Here is a 17,964-nt window from a genome sequence, read left to right as displayed (position 1 = left end):
CGCCTGCGCTCCACCCTCTCTGCAGCTATCGATCAGAACCCCGATTGGGTCAGCGAACTCCCAGCAAAAGTGCTCCGCCAGCACTTAAGGTTTAGTAAAACCTTCAGAGTCTATGGTCCAATTTCAGACAGAGAGCTCCGCAGCACCTCTGTATCAAGTCACCTATTGAGTGCGTTGGGTCAGTGACAGGTCAGCTATTCAGACAAGTCGGACAATTTCTCTAGCTAAACCTAGGCTAGATATACTGTTTTGGGACAGGGTACCACCCCCCAAATGTTGCAAAGTGTCAGAATCCCCAATTTGGATTGGTCCTAAGGTAGGATTTGGTTAACACACCAATCAGAACAGACTATTCTAAGGCCTACTTTGCATCCTAAGGTGCCGCCTAGCAAGATTTTGGGTTCCCACGAGAAGTCGCAGGGAATACAGTGGAAAGAAATACAATGTATTCAAATAGGGTACAAGTTAGGCTTTCTCGCTGGGTGAAGGTGCATCTTCCCATGCATGCTCTGGCATCAACCTTCTTTGGCTTGGTTTCAATGCCACCGCACCATCGACTGATTCGGCGCAGTAGTGCCCTCCAAGATGGACTCCCCAGCCCCATCACCCATCAGTGCCGCGGATACATGAAAAGTAAGCGAAAACAAATTAGCACATGGAAATAAATGAAGGCATTACATGTCATAATTTTGTACTTCACGTTTATCATCATAAAAATATACTATGCAATTTAGATATTAGTGCAATATATAACGACACGAGAGCAACAGCACAAGCTTCACCACGTTAATACAGGGAAATGCCATCTTGTGGCTATTACACATGCGCACCCTTTCCCTCCATAACTATCTCTACGTGTAGTCACGTGAGTGTGACTGACGCATGCGCAGAAGAGGAAAGTCAAGCAGCGGCCATGTTAGGAACAAGAATTAATCGTATTAGTAAAACACATAAGCAAGCATCTCTATGATACCCACGCACATTCAAAATACATAAAATTAGTAAAATGAACAATTTAAGTTACGAGATTATAATAGATTTTCGAGGTTCTTGACTCGAGCAAGTCGCGATGCGAAATCTTGCTCTATCACATGCACATATCCACCTCCTGCTATTTCTCTCATCGGAAACTGATTTGCCACTTGACCTCTTTCTCTCCTTTCTTCCTCTCTTTTCTTTGTCCATTTTACTCTCCATTTACTTAAATCGCCAAATCTTTTTAAATACAAAATCAAATCCTTTATATGCAATATTCTTCCATTAGAATTCATGTTTTCAATATCCTTTTCAGTAAAATCTATTCTGTAATGTTTTCCCAAATTCTTCTGCCTGCTCAAATCAACCTCTAATTCAACAGCTAATTCTTCTAACTGTTCATACTTATTTTTAGTTTTCCATTGTATGCTTTTACAAATAAACAATAATTCTTCATCCTGATAATGCTTTAAGTTGTCAGGTCCAATTGTGCTAATAATTAATTTCTCCAAATCTGCTTTCAGTTTTGCAACATCAATTAATTTAGTTTCTGAAGTCTTTGGGGTCGTTAAATCTATTTTACTAATGCTCTTTTCTGGAGTATCAGTATCAGATTCTGCACCAGCTGGAGTTCTACATGCTGGACTTTGATTAAAAGTTAAACCAGGCATCATTGTTTTCTCTCTGTGAATTTCAGATAAATCTGAGTAAAGTTTTTCAGCCACTTTCTGGATTTCTGCATTTAATGGAATAGTTAAAGCTGAATGTCTAATTTCCCTTTGATCAAACACTGGTTGAACAGGACCAATTGTTATTGGTACCGTTACTGCTTCCATGCTTTTAGTTAACTGTCGTATTAATTCATCTTTTGATCGGAAATATTATGAAGTATTTGGAGTTTCCTCACATCTTTCTGTTCTCATTATATTTCTTGAGATCTCATTTCTGAAAACTGGGGTTTCAGAATAACTTCTACTTTCACCAGATATACTAGAATTAGTTCTTGTTTCTACCCTTTCAGGAATTTTTGCATTATTCAGGATTAATCTGGGTGATGCCTCATTAAGTGGTGGAGCACTTGGAGTGGTTCCTGAAGAAACCATTGGAGAAGTCCATGTACAAGCTGGTTTATAAGGAGTCTGTTTCTGATTTGTAATATAAATTTCTTCTAAAACTGGATCTTCTAATTCACTTTCTTCAGCATTAATATTTTTCTTTTGGACATTATTTTGACTGGTTGCTTCACTAAATCTTGTTGGATACAGATCATCACATGCACTACGTCTCCATCGGCGCATTCTATCCTCATGAGTTTCCCGATCAATGCCTAATCTGGTACCTCTTGTTATGCCTTTATTCTCCCGTTCTAATTGAAACATCTCATCCTCCCATTCAGCTAAAGCCTCAAATTGTGTAGGTCTAGGCTTTGGTTCAAGTGTCATCATTTTGTCTCTCAAATTTTTCATGACCTTAATATTAAAAGAACCATCTTCCGGCCATGCTAAAACACCATGGGGCAGATTTATGAAGGCCTTGCACCGCCGGTGCGTCATTTTTAACATGGGAAAAAGTGACGCACCGGCGGCGCAAGGCCTTCATAAATCTGCCCCCATCTTTCTTGGTATAATCCATCCAATTTTCAAACCAAAGGCAAGTATGATAACCATATTCACATTCCATATAAGCTGCAGGTGGCTTGTACTTATGAAGTAACTTTCCACCTCGCGTTTCAATTTTCTTGTCAGATTTCAATTTATTTTTCAATTTCTGAAACCATGAAAGCTTCTTTTTCTGTTTAACATAATAATAATCCATGATTAAAATCTGTTTCCTTTGCTTCAGTAAAGATCGTAACAAGGAAGTTGGTATTCCGCTGCACCAGCCAATCCGTGCGCGAAACTCACTAACAAGCCAATCAGGTTAAGCTACGTCACCACCTTGCTCAACCAATAGAATTACTGTTTTCGAGCTAAGCCAATCAGCTATCAGCTCGTCTTAGTCACGTGAAGCAATCAGCGCGCTTGCTGTGACGTATGTTAGCCAATCACAGCACGGACTCTGTGACGTACATTGCCGCTGCAGCTTCTCGTCTCTCGCTCCTAGAGCTCACCCCTCCTTTACAAAAAAAATTCACAGCGCCATCTTTAAAAAAACTTTTTCAATGAATTTCAATTAGTAACTACAGAAAAACAAACCATTTGTCTGTTTTGCTAAAATAAAGTGATAGCTTTTACAGTCACTCAAGTATTCTTTTACGTGGAATAGACGACGCTATTCTCACAGAATGTTCATTCGTTGATAAAGTAAGCTTTACTCTACCCTTCTAACAGGTAAAAACAAACTCGTTTCCCTCTGAATGCACATAAAGTAACAATTCAAAGTTTGACTCGAACGTAATTACCAAATCATTTACGCACATTCAAACAAAGAAGACCCTAAAACAAGCATAGATGAATCTTGGTAGGACTTTAACCAACCATAGAAATCCTCTTTTGCCAGTAAGAATAGATGACGCTTCCTTACCCTCCACTCAAGTTTAGATATATTCTACTACTCTTTTCGCAGTGAGTTTTAAAACAGGCTCCAAGTCCCTATACTCGCAAGCTACGATTTCATAGACAATCCTCACTATACAATCTACCTAGCACACCTAAAATCCCTAAATTTGTGCTGTAGGTCCACAACACTAGTGAATCAGGCAGACAGGATATGGCAGGATAATAATAGTCAGGTAAGGGTCAGGACGTCAAATGACATAAACCACAGTGTTGAACCCCAATCGCAGATATGGATCAGGGCATCAGGTGACATAAACTCTAACGTTGAACCCCAATCGCTACTTATAGAACCCATCGCCCCGAACACAGATGAAATAGAAAATGGTAGGATAAAGGAATCACACAAGTTGAATCACGAGGAATTAAAAAACTCTTCCTCCAATGTCGAGCCCCTGCAAGTGAACTCCTGTTCCGATCTAACTATAACAAACACAGTGCCAGCAGAGTTGGGCAAAGCCAACCCTACAACAGAGAAGAAAACCTTAACCTCCACTCAAAATAGACTAGACTCGGAAACGTCTAGATCCACTCATTCAAAAGAGGATCCTGATCTCAATCATCTCTATTCACAATCAAATAAGACCTACAAAGCCATGCTTGCAGCCATCAGAGACATGAAGAACTTGCTTTGCTTATCAGAAAATTGGTTGGCAAAAATGGAGGCCCGTCAGTCCTCCTCTCTTGTTACAAATGATAATCGCCGCTCTACTCCCTTAGCGACCTCTAACAGAATATGCCGCCCACGCACGCAACTAAACTACCTGACAGATAATGAGTTGACATCCATTCTATCCACATATGACCCTTTCCAAACTTCGCAAACTAAGTCAAGTGTTAACAATATCCAAACTATTGTATCTAATATGGATAGAACATCCCAGGTTAAGAATAGAATGGCCAACACAAGCAACCTAAAAATAGTGACTCTAATGCCTGAAACGTTAGATCCACATATGTCCAATTCCCAGAAACCCTTTCGTTGCATATTACTCAACTGTCGATCTGCAAATAAACACGCAGCAGACATAGCCGACCTCATACTAAATCACGAAATTGACGTTACCATTTTAACCGAAACTTGGCTTTCCGACGCATCTTCCCCTTGTCTGGACATGCTAGTTCCCCCAAACTACCAGATTTTGAGACTGGACAGACAAATCAGATTGGGGGGAGGCATCGCGTGCATTCACAGGTCAGACATTACCATTACCAAAACTCATTCGGACCCGTTAGAATCTTGTGAATATCTAGGCATGTCTTTAAGAGCTGCGGACAACCAAAACTGTAAACTCCATGCATTCTACCACCCGCCTGGCACAAAGACTAAGTTCCTAGACCAACTGATGGAAATCATTACCGTCAACTCTAGTCCCCAGTCTAATGATATATTCCTAGGTGATTTCAATATTCACTGGGATAATCAGGCTGACAATCAACTCAAACTATTTAAAACTTTCCTGGAAGAACAATCCTTAGTCCAGGGATGTCATCTCCCCACCCATTCCAAAGGTTCAACGTTAGACTGGATCATAGCCAAAGAAAAAGGAATTGAGAACATTACAATCACACAATGCGATTGGTCCGATCACCACATAATTACATTCGAAATTCCTCTGAGGAAAACTAAACAGACCTCACAAGCTGTTAAGCCAAAAAAATGGACCAGAGACACCAGAGGAATCAATATGGAAAACATAGCAGCTCGTTGTGAAAATGAATTGCAGACACCCAAGAACATGATTGATGTCAATGACCTCACTTTGCACTATAATAAATCTATTTTAAGCATTATCGAGGAGGTCGCCCCTCTAAAACTTAAAAGGATCTCTGACAAAAACAAAAATCCATGGTTCAATAGTTCCCTAAACGAAGAAAGACGTTCACTCAGACTCTCTGAGCGTAAATGGCGTCAATACCCTACCGCATCAAACTTAGGCCAACTGAGACAATACAGGAAAGCTTATAACAAAAGCATCCTTAAATCAAAAAAAGACTTCTTTAGGAAAGAACTAGACAATGCTACAAACAGACCTAGGAAACTATTCGATATACTCAAAGAACAGTCGAATAAATCTGTCACATCAGCACCGATCTTCGCCAAAACAAGCTTAAATAGTGACAATTTCTCAGTCTCCTTTAACAACAAATCTAACACTCTAGAAAGGGAACTTAAAAAATCAGCGGATGACTTAGAAAGGGAGAAAAGTTTCTTGGATGAACCACAATTCCAACAAGAAGATGACAATCCAAAAAACAACGCGCGATGGTCAGGATTTAAGCCAATCAGCGAATTAGACATTTCAAAGATCATTGCATCTACTAAACCTAACAACCATTACAACGACCCCCTGCCAGCAAAGTGCTGGTCCTCACTTAACCATTTGTTAATCCCAACGTGGACTAAGATCATAAATGCCTCGTTATCTCAAGGTCAAATCCCAGACTGCCTAAAAACTGGGCAAGTCACTCCTCTTCTAAAAAAACGAACTGAAAACCCTTCCGATCCAAACAACTTCAGACCTGTTACTAACATCCCTATGCTTGCCAAAGTTCTGGAAAAATGTGTCCAGCAACAATTGAGTCTTCACATCTCGGATTTCAATCTTCTAAATGATTACCAATCAGGGTTCAGACCGAACCATAGTACAGAAACTGCAATACTGCAAATAGTAGATGACGCACTAAGAGCTCTCGATCACAATGACACATGTCTCCTAATACTGTTGGATTTATCATCTGCGTTCGATACGGTAAATCATGCCAGAATCTTGGATAGGTTGAAAAAGAGAATGGGGCAAGATGGTTTAGTACTTAAGTGGTTCAGCTCCTTCCTAGAGAATGGATCTCAAAAATTCATTGTCAACCCAACCCTGTCAGGGTCTACCAGAAACACAATTGGAGTTCCTCAAGGCTCCATGCTATCACCGGCGATTTTCAATCTTTATGTAGAACCACTAACGGCTATACTACAAAATGCGAACATTGCATTCCATATGTACGCTGGTGACACGCAACTGTACATCAAGGTGACATCAATTGAAGACATAAAAACTATGAACCAAGCCCTTACGAGTACCCTCCAATGGATAACCCTAAATCACCTGAAGCTAATCCCGCAAAAAACTGAATTCTTACTGATTACACCTCAGGAAAGTAAACTCAAGTCAGCAGAGTGGTCCAACTTTATCACAGCTCTAAAATGCACCCCGAAGATTGTCGACTCAACTAAATCCTTGGGAATTACTCTTGACAAAAATCTGAACATGACTGCACACATTAACACAATGGCAAAGAACGCCCGTTTCCACGTAAGCTACCTGCGGAAACTAAAACCATTTCTAAATAAAACAGATCTGAAAACAGCAGTCCAGTCATTGGTAATCTCAAGGATAGAATATGGGTGCACTACACTGGCAGGGCTTCCTAAGATCACAACAGCCCCTTTGAAAGCATGTCTTAATGTAGCTGCAAGACTGATATCAGGATCAAAAAAGTACGACCACATCTCCATCTGAAAGTACTCAATTGGCTACCCTTCGAGGCAAGAATTCACTTCAAGTTAGCGTGCATCACCCATAATGCATTGCACCATAAAACTCCGGTCTACCTTGCACAAAAACTCACGCTGTCAGGAGGAAACAGAGGCACCAGGAGCAAAGACAATCTTCTTCTGCAACCAGCTCGTTTTTGTAAGAAAAAAACGTATGACCGAGCGTTCTCTGGGGCAGCACCACGAATTTGGAACGCTCTCCCCCGTAGCATTAGAAGAATTCCATCCACCGCAGCATTCAAAAAAGAAGCAAAATTGTTCTATATGGGAAAATGTCTACAATGAGTCCTGACACCATTAACTCTGGATATATTCTCTCCACATTTGTTCCATTCACACGCCAGCATCTCTCTTCACTCATTTGAGAGGGCACATTTGTAACATACATGGTGGGGTGATATAATTGCGCTTCGGATATATCTGTTATACGCTTTCCCGAAATGTACTGTTGTAAAGAGTTTGTTTGTTTTCTGCAATCTATGGTTATTAATGGTTCTATTATTGAGACATCTCTGTAAAGCGCTCTGATACCCACGACAGGGTCATGTTCGCGCTATAAAAAACACGAAATAAATAAATAAATAAAAAATAAAAATATATGACAATACCACTATTTTGAAACAGAACAAATGCACTGTGCAACTTCACCTGTTACACTACTCTTGTCGGCACAATTAGGAATTTTCACACTGCTGGAAAAAACCTTTCGACTACATATAACAACTTGACAAACTTAACATGTTTTAGTCATACATCCTATGTAACTACCATGTAGCATGTCCGTTACCATAGTAACCATCCTCCGCTACCAAGGAATTGATCCAGCGCCCCTATAGAAAATATGTCTCAACAACGCTACCCAACACCAGATACTCACCATTAATCATAAATCACTCACAAGGCCCATAAACCAACGAGACAAATTTTGGGCAACTGAATCATGTGACCTAATTAATCAGTACCTATTCACAAACTATTTACACATTTATATACATCTGCAGTTTATCATTTCTTACCATGGTTTTTGAGCTTATATCATTTAATTAAGTCACTAAGGTAAATGGATCAACTGATGGTAACAAGACCTTGAATAAACAAGACCAGCTTGTCATTTCAGAATCTTATTTATTAGCTTTATTTTCAAAGAATGAGCATATTCTTTATTAAATCATTATTTTATTAGCAAATAAGCAGCATTATATTGAGGAAAGGCATATTAGACTGGCAATTCAAAGCATATCAATCAGTATGATTTTATTTAAAATTAATAGTTTTCATCCCCTAAGTTCTATTTCCCTGTCTAAACTTGCTTCACCAAAACAAAATAGTAATTAAGCCTGTTATCCTTACGTGCGCCAACAAGTCCTTCAGCACGACACGCCCTTCAGAAATCGGAAAGTGAGAAGCGCCCTCCTGCCCACAGGGGCAATTTTTATACCTTTCTGACTACGTAAAGTAACTAAATTTTGCATTCTTTTCTGAAAATCCAAACTTGCGATTGGCTGAGCCCCGTCAGTCCACCATTAGGTCATTCACTCCTGACCAAGTCCGGGGCTTCATCATAAGCCCTTATTGTTGTTAGTTTCTCCATCCTTTTTGCTTCCTCGAAAATGTTACATTCGCCCAAGCACAAAACTTTACTTCCTAATCTTGGCAGACAATTCAAACTTCCTGTCCTTGGACTTGTCTCCAAGAACACATTCAACTCGACCAAAACTGCTTCTGCATTAAATGTTGTTTGTTCAGCAAAAAGCACTTCTTTTCTGCGCATGAGTGAAGGCTTCACTCTGGTCAAGTTTTCACATTCTGCAGCTCTGCCAGCCATTTCTTAGGCCCATTCGAAAACTATTATTTAAACAAACACAAGACATCAATTAATTAAAGAATTAAGATTGATTCTGTTACCCACCCCCTTTGCTAAATATTAACCCGTTAATTAATGTTACCTAGCTGAAGCACATTTAGCAGCATTTATATTTACTTTCTTCTTTTAGACCACAGGATTCCTCCTCGAGCTTGTGCCACATAAAGACGAAAAGACATAGCATAAGCACACACAAATAAGCACATGCCATTAATTAAATAGCCGCATTAATACTGACAAAGACAATAGACAAGGTTAGTTCATTATTTTTCACGTACTTGCAATTGCAACGTAGAGCACATATATTAGTCCCTTGTGTCATGTATGCATTTTTAAACTAAGTTGATTAGTACATTTCATTTCATGCTGATTAATACGATTATAATATTATGGAAGTTTAACTTTGCGAGTCAGAACAAAATATTATTCTGAACCTCGCTCCATCAGCGTCTAGAAATTGTACACTCTCATTACTAAACTCAGCTAAGAAATTCAAATTTAAATCATTCTTGTTGATGTCATTAATAAAATTAAAAGCAGATTCAATAGATCCTTCCCAGATAATGCACACATCATCTATGAAGCACCACTACTGTTTAACATGCACATCATACAGCTCTCGGTGAGTGGTTCTACATTGGTTACCGGTTCACCAGCCAACATGAAGACACGCATAGCTGGGAGAAAAACACGCCACCATCGCCACCCCACGTAGCTGTTGATTAACCTCTTTGTTAAAAATGAAATAGTTGTTGGTGAGGCACACATTGATCATACTCAAAAGCATTTCATTATGATGGTAACATTCAATATTACGTTTAGCTAAAAAATGTTTAACCGCTGCTAAACCATCAGTGTGGTGGATGCTGGTATATAATGAGCATATGTCCATAACAATAAGAACATAATCATGTTTCCACTCAACTGCTTGGATTTTTGACAGAAAGTGACCTGTATCTCGAATATACGAAGGTACTTTTTCCACGAACTCATGTAGAAAATGATCCACATATTTGGACATTGGTTTAAGTAATCCTTTTTGAGCAGATATAATGGGCCTGCCATGTACAGGTATTGTGTTGCATATATATATATATATATATATATATATATATATATATATATATATATATATGACTGAGGCTATAAGTATCAGTCATGGTGCTGCAACAGCCAGGGGAAATTGGCAAATATAGTAGGCTTGTAGTTAATTAGCTTCTGAAAATCTTGTCCTTTGAGTTTTATGACTTGGGCCTGCCATGACTTGATAATGAAACATAAAGTCCCAATAATTCTGTGTAAAATTCACTTACAAGAGAGAAGTGGGGCATTGGTATTTGCTCCTACGCAGATGATACCCAACTGCTGACAACCATTGAAGAACGGCATGAGAACACAAGATTAAAATTGAATAACTGCCTCTCGGAGATGGCAACCTGGATGGCAGAACAGTACCTTAAATTAAATGCAGGGTAATCTGAAATTGTACTTTTTGGAGGAGCTAAACTTGTCTGGAATACCACTTCGGTTCCCCAGACACTGAGTGATGCCACTGCTCCAAAGCAATTCGCAAAGAATCTGGGGGTCCTTATGGGCAATATCCTAAAGAAATAAAACTAATTTCATTGTGCGTGCTGCATTGCCAAATGCGATGCAGCACGCACAGCGAAATTTGTTTTATTTATTTATTTGTTTACTTACCTCCATTGTACCGTATTCCGTAGTTTACTACCCCCCCACCCTGCTCCTCGCCCACCCCTCCTCACCACCCTGCAGCACTCCCTCCACGGGCCGCTACTGCTCTCCATCCTGATAATGATTACCCACCTATTCTTTCTTTTTTTCGCAAGTAGAACTACAAAACTGTTCTAGAGAACTGCATCAAAACACAGCATGCATGTACATCAGATATGCCTTACAGCTGGTTGTCACAATAGTGACAACGCTACATTCCACTGGATATACCATGCTATAGTATGCAACCGGCACATTTCAACGGATCTCCCACATCTTCCCTTCTTAGAGAACCCTACATTGGTTACCGGTTGCCAGAAGATCCACCTTCAAGCTACTTTGCCTCACCCACAAAGTGATACATGGAACAGGACCACTTTTCATCAGGAATAAAATTACCAAACACATACAACAAAGGAACCTCCACTCAAGAGTAGCACCTCAACATCTAAACCCCTCCATACAAGAAACAAACCATGGGTGGTACATCTATGTCTGTTCAAGCAGACAAACTATGGAATTCATTACCCACAAGCATGGATAACTATCTTATCATCTGGAAGACTACTCAGGTGCTGGCTCTTACCAACATGACCACCACAATCAAACACAAATGTACAACAAATGCCTGTGCATGTAAATATGTATCATTTGATTTTATGTGAGTATTTAGATATGTGCATTTCTTTTGTACAACTTATTACTTATGGTTTAAAAATATATAAATATTCTTTAGGTCTGCTTAATAAATAGATATATATATAACTTATGGTATAATTTTATGCTTAGCATATATATATAGGTCTGCATGGTTTTCATATAAGTTATTTGATTAGTTGCTTATGGGTCTATGTTTATTTTTTTCATCAATATATCACTGTATATAAATATAATCATAACAATTGCATCTATAAGTGCTTCGCTATTGAATATTGAGGAAAATATAAAAATAAAAAATATGCAAAAAATAGATATATTATAAAAATACACAAATACATTAGTTTTATGTACAGCAACACCTGAAAGTCTGAATTTCGACCTATCTATCCATACATGTACATATGGAACTTTACACAATACAATAATGTTTGTTATTTTACCTATACATGTATACCATGTCATTTTCCATCTATACACAATAATGAAACATGGCAACAAGTTTGAGTAAGCATTGGTAAAGCCAATAGATCTAGCCTTCATAAGATGGTGCAATCGGTAATTGTTTAGTTTTCATTTAATGCAAGGAGAGTCCACAAAATGAAATTACAAAAGCATGCAGCCACTGAAACTTGACTACCGTATGCTTACAATAAGTATTTTAAAATATAAAATATTTACTTATCCCTTTTATTGATGATTTTTTAAATAACAAGCCTTTCAGTTGTGCTATGCATTTTATTGATTGTTTGTGAAAGGAACAATAACAAATTACCACCAGGCAAGCAATCAAATTGTAGGCAGCTATATTGTAAGTGGCAGTTAAACTCTGTACTACAGCAAGTTTAAAAAGGAGAGGGAACACAAATCACCGTCCAATTGAGCGCCAAAAGTGCAGGCAAAATAAACATCCAACGCAAGTTGATATAAAAATAAAATAACACTTTAAATCAGCTCTGTCATTAAAATCGAAGGGATTTTTTAGGTGGATGTGAACAGTGTGCAGAGGTTTTGTGCAGATACTCAAAGTGATTGGAGAAAATGGGTGAAGTTGGGTCTCCCATTGCCCTAGAAGCAAGTTGTTGGGATTGGAAGCAGGGAAAGAACAAACAGCCCCACTACCAGCACACCCAGCAGCTGTCCAGCCATTGCCTACCCTCCACCCACCATTAGGCCCAGCAGCATCTCATTATGCATTGTAAACATGGGAGGGGGTTTGCACTCTGCCACAGTCAATCAGCGCTGCACCCAGTAGTGCCATCTTGGTGAGAATTCACCTTGTTCACTCCTGTACAAAAGATCTCAGCTTCCACACTTCCAAGATCCCCTCCAAACTAGCATGGTGCCCCAACAGGATGTAAACCAGGCATCCAAACAGGCGCAAACCGTCCACTCATTACCAAACATTCATACATACATGCACACATGCACCAAACATTAATTAAAAAAAAAAAACACACACACACACTTACCTGAAGCTCTGCCTCGGAGATCCCAGAAGGCTTAAGACTGCTGCCTTCCCTCGTTGGCTGACCTGGGTCAGCCAACGACGGAAGGCTCCTTTCCCAACGTCATCACAGAGTGGGATGGACCCCACCCCACTCCACTCTGTGATGAAGTGTCACTGATTGACACTGGTGCCTGGGCGCTTCAGGTCTTAAAACTGAAGTGCCCAGGTGCGAGGCTATCAGTGACGCTACCCCTCCTCACTGAGGGGAGGGCCTCAGGGGCCTATGCTGACCTTAGGAGGTCACGCCCACAGGAGCTGTGACTTCCTCAGTCCAGCAAAGTTCAGCTCAGGCAGCCGGGAACCTGCGCAATTAGCGCATGTCTGGCTCCTGGCTGCCTGACCTGAAAATGAACAGTGACTGTCAGGCTGACCTTTGTTCAGCCTGGCAGACTCTGTTCGTGAGGGGCAAAGGTGGGGGTGTGTGGCCCCTTAGCCCCAATGGACTGGCGGCGGGTGCTTATTTACAAGCCTCCTGCGCCACCGGCGGCATCACTTTCAATATGGGAAAAAGTGACGTACCTTCAGGTCCAAGGGGCTTGTAAATAAGCCCCACAGCGACTAGTTCCTGTGACCTGACGACTGGGCTCTCCGTTGCACAGCTTCGCTCGAATAGCTCTCAAATGGTGTGCAGTCCAAACACAAGGGTCTCTGGCTCCATATGAGGTTCCAGCAGGACGGCGGCTCCATCACCTCCCTGTTTACGGCTTCTTCTGCCTGGAGACTGCCTACCGATTTTCCCAACCGAATAGCCTACTCCTGCCCCATAGGTCCAGGGTTTCAACAGTTGTCCCGGCAGATTTCGGTAAAATTGGCTCATGTTCAGTTTTATGAGAGGGTAAACTGAAAACAGTCAGAGGCACTTTTTTAGGTGTTCCAAAGCAGAGCTAGATAGAAGCTGTTATAAGTATGCAATTTAATTGACAGGTATGATGCTAATTTTAAAAAACATATTTTTATTTATTTTCTCAGTGCCTCGTCTGTGTTTCTGTGTTGATGAGAGATGCCATCCTTTGCCACTTTGTTGATGTAGGCTTGTAGTCCTTCTTCTATTTCTACAAAATGTCCTGTTTTGGGGTCGTACAATGTGGTCACCATACCTGTAGGTGCTATCTGTGCGCTCGAGCCACGGCTCATAACCAGGCCTGTCTCCATGGTCAAGTACAGCCCAGGTCAGCCACGCACAACATCCACTTCACTGATTGAACCGAGACATTATAATGTATTTATTGAAGGTAAGTTCAACACTCCTTATTCTGTTGGCAGTCGGCCACGCCCCCTAAAACTGTAGTTTAAATGACATGATGATAGCGAGTTTCTGTGCCCTGAGATGTAATACGGAATGGCTGGCTTTTGTTTAATAAAGCTGTCATACAGTATGTGCACCTTTCTAGACGATGGCACAAAATGTCAGGGTCAAGCCACTGTGCAAATGCCTTTCTGTCATAGTTTCTGGTCTGACCTTTTTTTAAATTTGACGATGTTATAAAGTTTTTGTATTTTGCTATCATTTACATGTGATGATGTCACAGAAAAGGTTCAATATTTACACAACTGCTAGTGCATGCTGAGGAACAGAGAGTCTTCGCATGACAATCATGTTGGGACTTGTGACTTGATTTGTACACCTGAGATCGGATTTAATTTATATGTCATTGTTACTTGAAAAGCTTAATTTTTTACTTAAAATACAGTTTAAGCGGGACACATTTTAGAACATTACGGGGTAGTGTCTAGTCACCTCCCTCTAAAATCTTTGGATACTACAATAAAAAAACTTCTTTAAGCCCTGAAGAAGTCCCTATGTTTATGAGCGAAACGCGTTGGCTGTGTCCTTGTCCTTGCTTTTAAAACTGCAAGAAAAGAAAAGAAAGGATGAATTCTCAGAAAAAGTACAATGTTGTGTGATGGCTAGTTTCTGTGTTGAAATGTTTTAATGTTTTTGTAACTCTGTTTGTTTACTATCCTTCGATGGGTATAATTTTCCCATATGAGACTTCTTTACTTTGAACTCATATATATAAGTGTGCTTTTCGCTTTTGCCTTACATTCTGTATTTACCTATTTTTTTTTCATTAGATGATGTTGTAGCATGTTTATAGTTATGTAACTATGACATTATTTGTTTCTCTGTTAAGGTCTGTCTCCTGAAGACATTCTGGCTCCCACTTTGTATCACGGCTATTATGTTAGACCCAGAATCAAGAAGCAGGAGGATCGAGGTTTCTCAGAGATCAACAAAAATGACCACAAGTTCCAGGTATTCCTTGATGTGTGCCATTTCATGCCCGATGAGATCACAGTCCGTACAGTGGACAACCTGCTGGAGGTGACGGCTCAGCACCCGCAGAAGCTCGACCAACATGGCTTCATCTCCAGAGAGTTCAGCCGGACCTACATCCTGCCCGTTGACGTGGATCCCCTGCTGGTCAAGGCCACGCTCTCCCATGATGGCATCCTGAGCATCGAGGCTCCCAGGCGCGGCACCGAAACTCCACCTAAGATCCATCCGGTGAAGGTTGAGCTCCAGCAAGAACAAAAGAATAAGAGCCCCGGCACTGGCAACAACAATGGAGGATATTGAATGTGGGGAGATTTGCAGAATTGGCAAGGATTGCAAGGGGTCCAAGATACCACCAGCAAATGTCATTTGTGTTCTGAGCTCCAACAAGTGCCATAAATGTTACGCTTGGTATTCAGTCCATATGGAGACTGTTATCCAACCTTTGAATCCATGCGTTCTTATTGTGTACCTTGAAGAATCTGTTCTACCAGGAATTATTAAAATATTAAATGTCCATCTACAGAAAGCCAGACCTTATTGTGTGCTAATTAAATAACTGCACTCACTCTTTCGCTTTCAGGGTTCCATAAACATTTTTGACCCCTGCTTAGTTCTTGGTTGCATTTATACAATGTGTTTGTTGCTGTTTCACTACTTCATTACTCTGGCGTTTGAGAACTGTCACCCGCCTCTCCTCTTGGACTGGCCCAGTTCAGGTGCCAGGACCTCAGACACTGCCTGTAGTAGGACCCAGAAAGGCACAGAGTTGCAGCCACTCTGGTGCCAGTGTGCAGCACGGCCACGAACTGCATGGAGAAGTCCTCCGTCACAAAGTCTGAATGGGTACCAATAAGCAATTGACCAGCTTGCTGCTGTGTGTGGGGTTCCTCCGGGGATCTTCCTTGTCTTCATTCATTTTTAATAGACCGCGGGGCCACTAGTGGGAATGAGACAATCTCAGAAATCCGGACACCAGTCTGAAGTGACTGACACTTTACATGAAGTATATTCAGAAATCCTTCTTAACAGTCGCGGCTGTCATGACTTGCGGGTGAGGGAGTAACGCGGGGGGGGGTTTAATTTTAAATAAATAAATAAAAAGTTAACTTACCTTCGCTATGAACCAACTGTATATAATACACTGGAAAACAGATCATCTAACACCAAATGCAATTACGTCAACCTACCTTGACTCCCAGGGCTCGAGTCGGGGTACAACGCGGGTGGACGGCGTCCCCCCACTTATTTTACTGAGAGCTTGATTACTGGAGCAAATGGAGCCACACATTCACTCTTTGGCCTCTCTGGGGCGAGATCTCGCCCCAGAGAGGCCAAAGAGTAAATGTGTAGCTCCATTTGCTAAGGGGTGAGCGAGGGGAGGCAATGAGTCTGATGGTGCAAGCCACCTTTCGTGATGTCACTTCCTGTCGTGATGTCAGCGTCCCCCCACTTCTTTTTTTAGGACTTGTGCCCTGTTGACTCCGTTCAACAAGAATCACAGGCAGGCCCAGACTGGTCATAGCGGGCGGGCATCAGGCTTTTCCCCAGGAGGTTGAAATGGTGGGAGACGGTTTTGCAGCGGTGCTGCAATACCAGTCCCCAGTAATAAAAGCAGCAGTGCTTCACACTTGCACCCCCACTGGGGTCTGGTTCGACAAACTTTCCAGGGCTGCTTTGGGTTCCCAGTCCGGTCCTGATAAGGGACAGTGCAAGGAAGACCAACTAGGAAAACGTTAGAGGGCCATACAAATGAAAGAAGAGTACTGTAAACATGCTTATTACATAACACAAGGTAGCAACACAGCATGACATAATATAACTGCTGGCCTTTAAAGAACCCAAAATGAAAGGTATAGCACTGGTGATACCAATCTGTCCAACACCTCTTTCCGATGAACGTAAAATTTGTGGCCAGAATGGCAACCGGTATCCAAGGTCCGAAATGTGGGGCTTATTGTTGAAAAACAACACAAAACATTGGCGACACATGCTGCTGTAAAGCCAGGAGGCAGTTCAGCCGAGAGCAGCTAGACAGCTACTAATAATTTAATGGAGGGACCACGTGTGCCCTGTCTTCAAGGCGCTCAATTGCAGGTTAGAATTTATAATTCTGTGCTGTATCTTTCAGACGTGGTCTGAGGGAATTGTTGACATGTTCTATGAATAGAAACAAACGTACTTCTTGGAAGCTCACTGTATGTACACATGGATATCGCACATGACACTCCTGTGCTACCTGTCTCTACAAACCTGACATCCCACACTTCCATGTCCATCAACCTCTAATGCTATATTACCCTGCTCTCCAAGCCCTCTGAAGCAACCACTGATTTTTTTTAATTGTTGAAATATTTTTATAAACATTTCTGTAATAGAAACTCATTGCATTACATTACATGTGAAATTGGATTCATTTCATGTGATGATCGACATTGGGCATTACAACCTTTTCTCTGGATTGACATCTATCTTGAAGCATCCACTGATATTCCAAAAATCTGGCAGCGAGAGCAGTAACCTTGTGGGACCCTAAAGCCGAATGACGACACCAGCAGAGGTAGGGATTCAGGAACTCCTTCATTCTGCACCTTATTCATAGTCCCCTTACCTCTCACTCGTTTCAAGTAAACCACTTCTCCAGAACTTGGAACGGTCACATGGAACGCGCAGGACAGTCCATCTGGAGAACCCGGGCAAGGTTCCACTGGAGCTGTCTACCCAGCTGCATACGACAAAGATCAACAGCTGCATGACAAGCAGAAGACTTCAACAGTGATACATATATCTGCACCTGACTGGTAACACCACACCAGTGATCTGTGTTTTGATGCTGAC

General features: G+C 41.1%; 1 protein-coding gene across 1 annotated transcript in view; it reads left to right on the top strand.

The window, feature by feature from the left end:
* HSPB2 (heat shock protein family B (small) member 2) overlaps nt 1-15,496 on the top strand; it is a 98,321-nt gene extending 82,825 nt beyond the window's left edge. Inside the window, exon 2 of the mRNA XM_078683949.1 lies at nt 14,984-15,496. Within this exon, the coding sequence (XP_078540075.1) occupies nt 14,984-15,429 (446 nt within the window). The 3' untranslated portion in view covers nt 15,430-15,496. The remainder of the gene's footprint in view (nt 1-14,983) is intronic.
* The last annotated feature ends 2,468 nt before the right edge of the window (nt 15,497-17,964 follow it).

The sequence above is a fragment of the Lissotriton helveticus genome, chromosome 3_1, assembly GCF_964261635.1.
Source record: "Lissotriton helveticus chromosome 3_1, aLisHel1.1, whole genome shotgun sequence".
NCBI lineage: Eukaryota > Metazoa > Chordata > Amphibia > Caudata > Salamandridae > Lissotriton > Lissotriton helveticus.
Note: the sequence above shows the minus strand (reverse complement) of the source record. Positions and strands in the feature narration are given on the sequence as shown.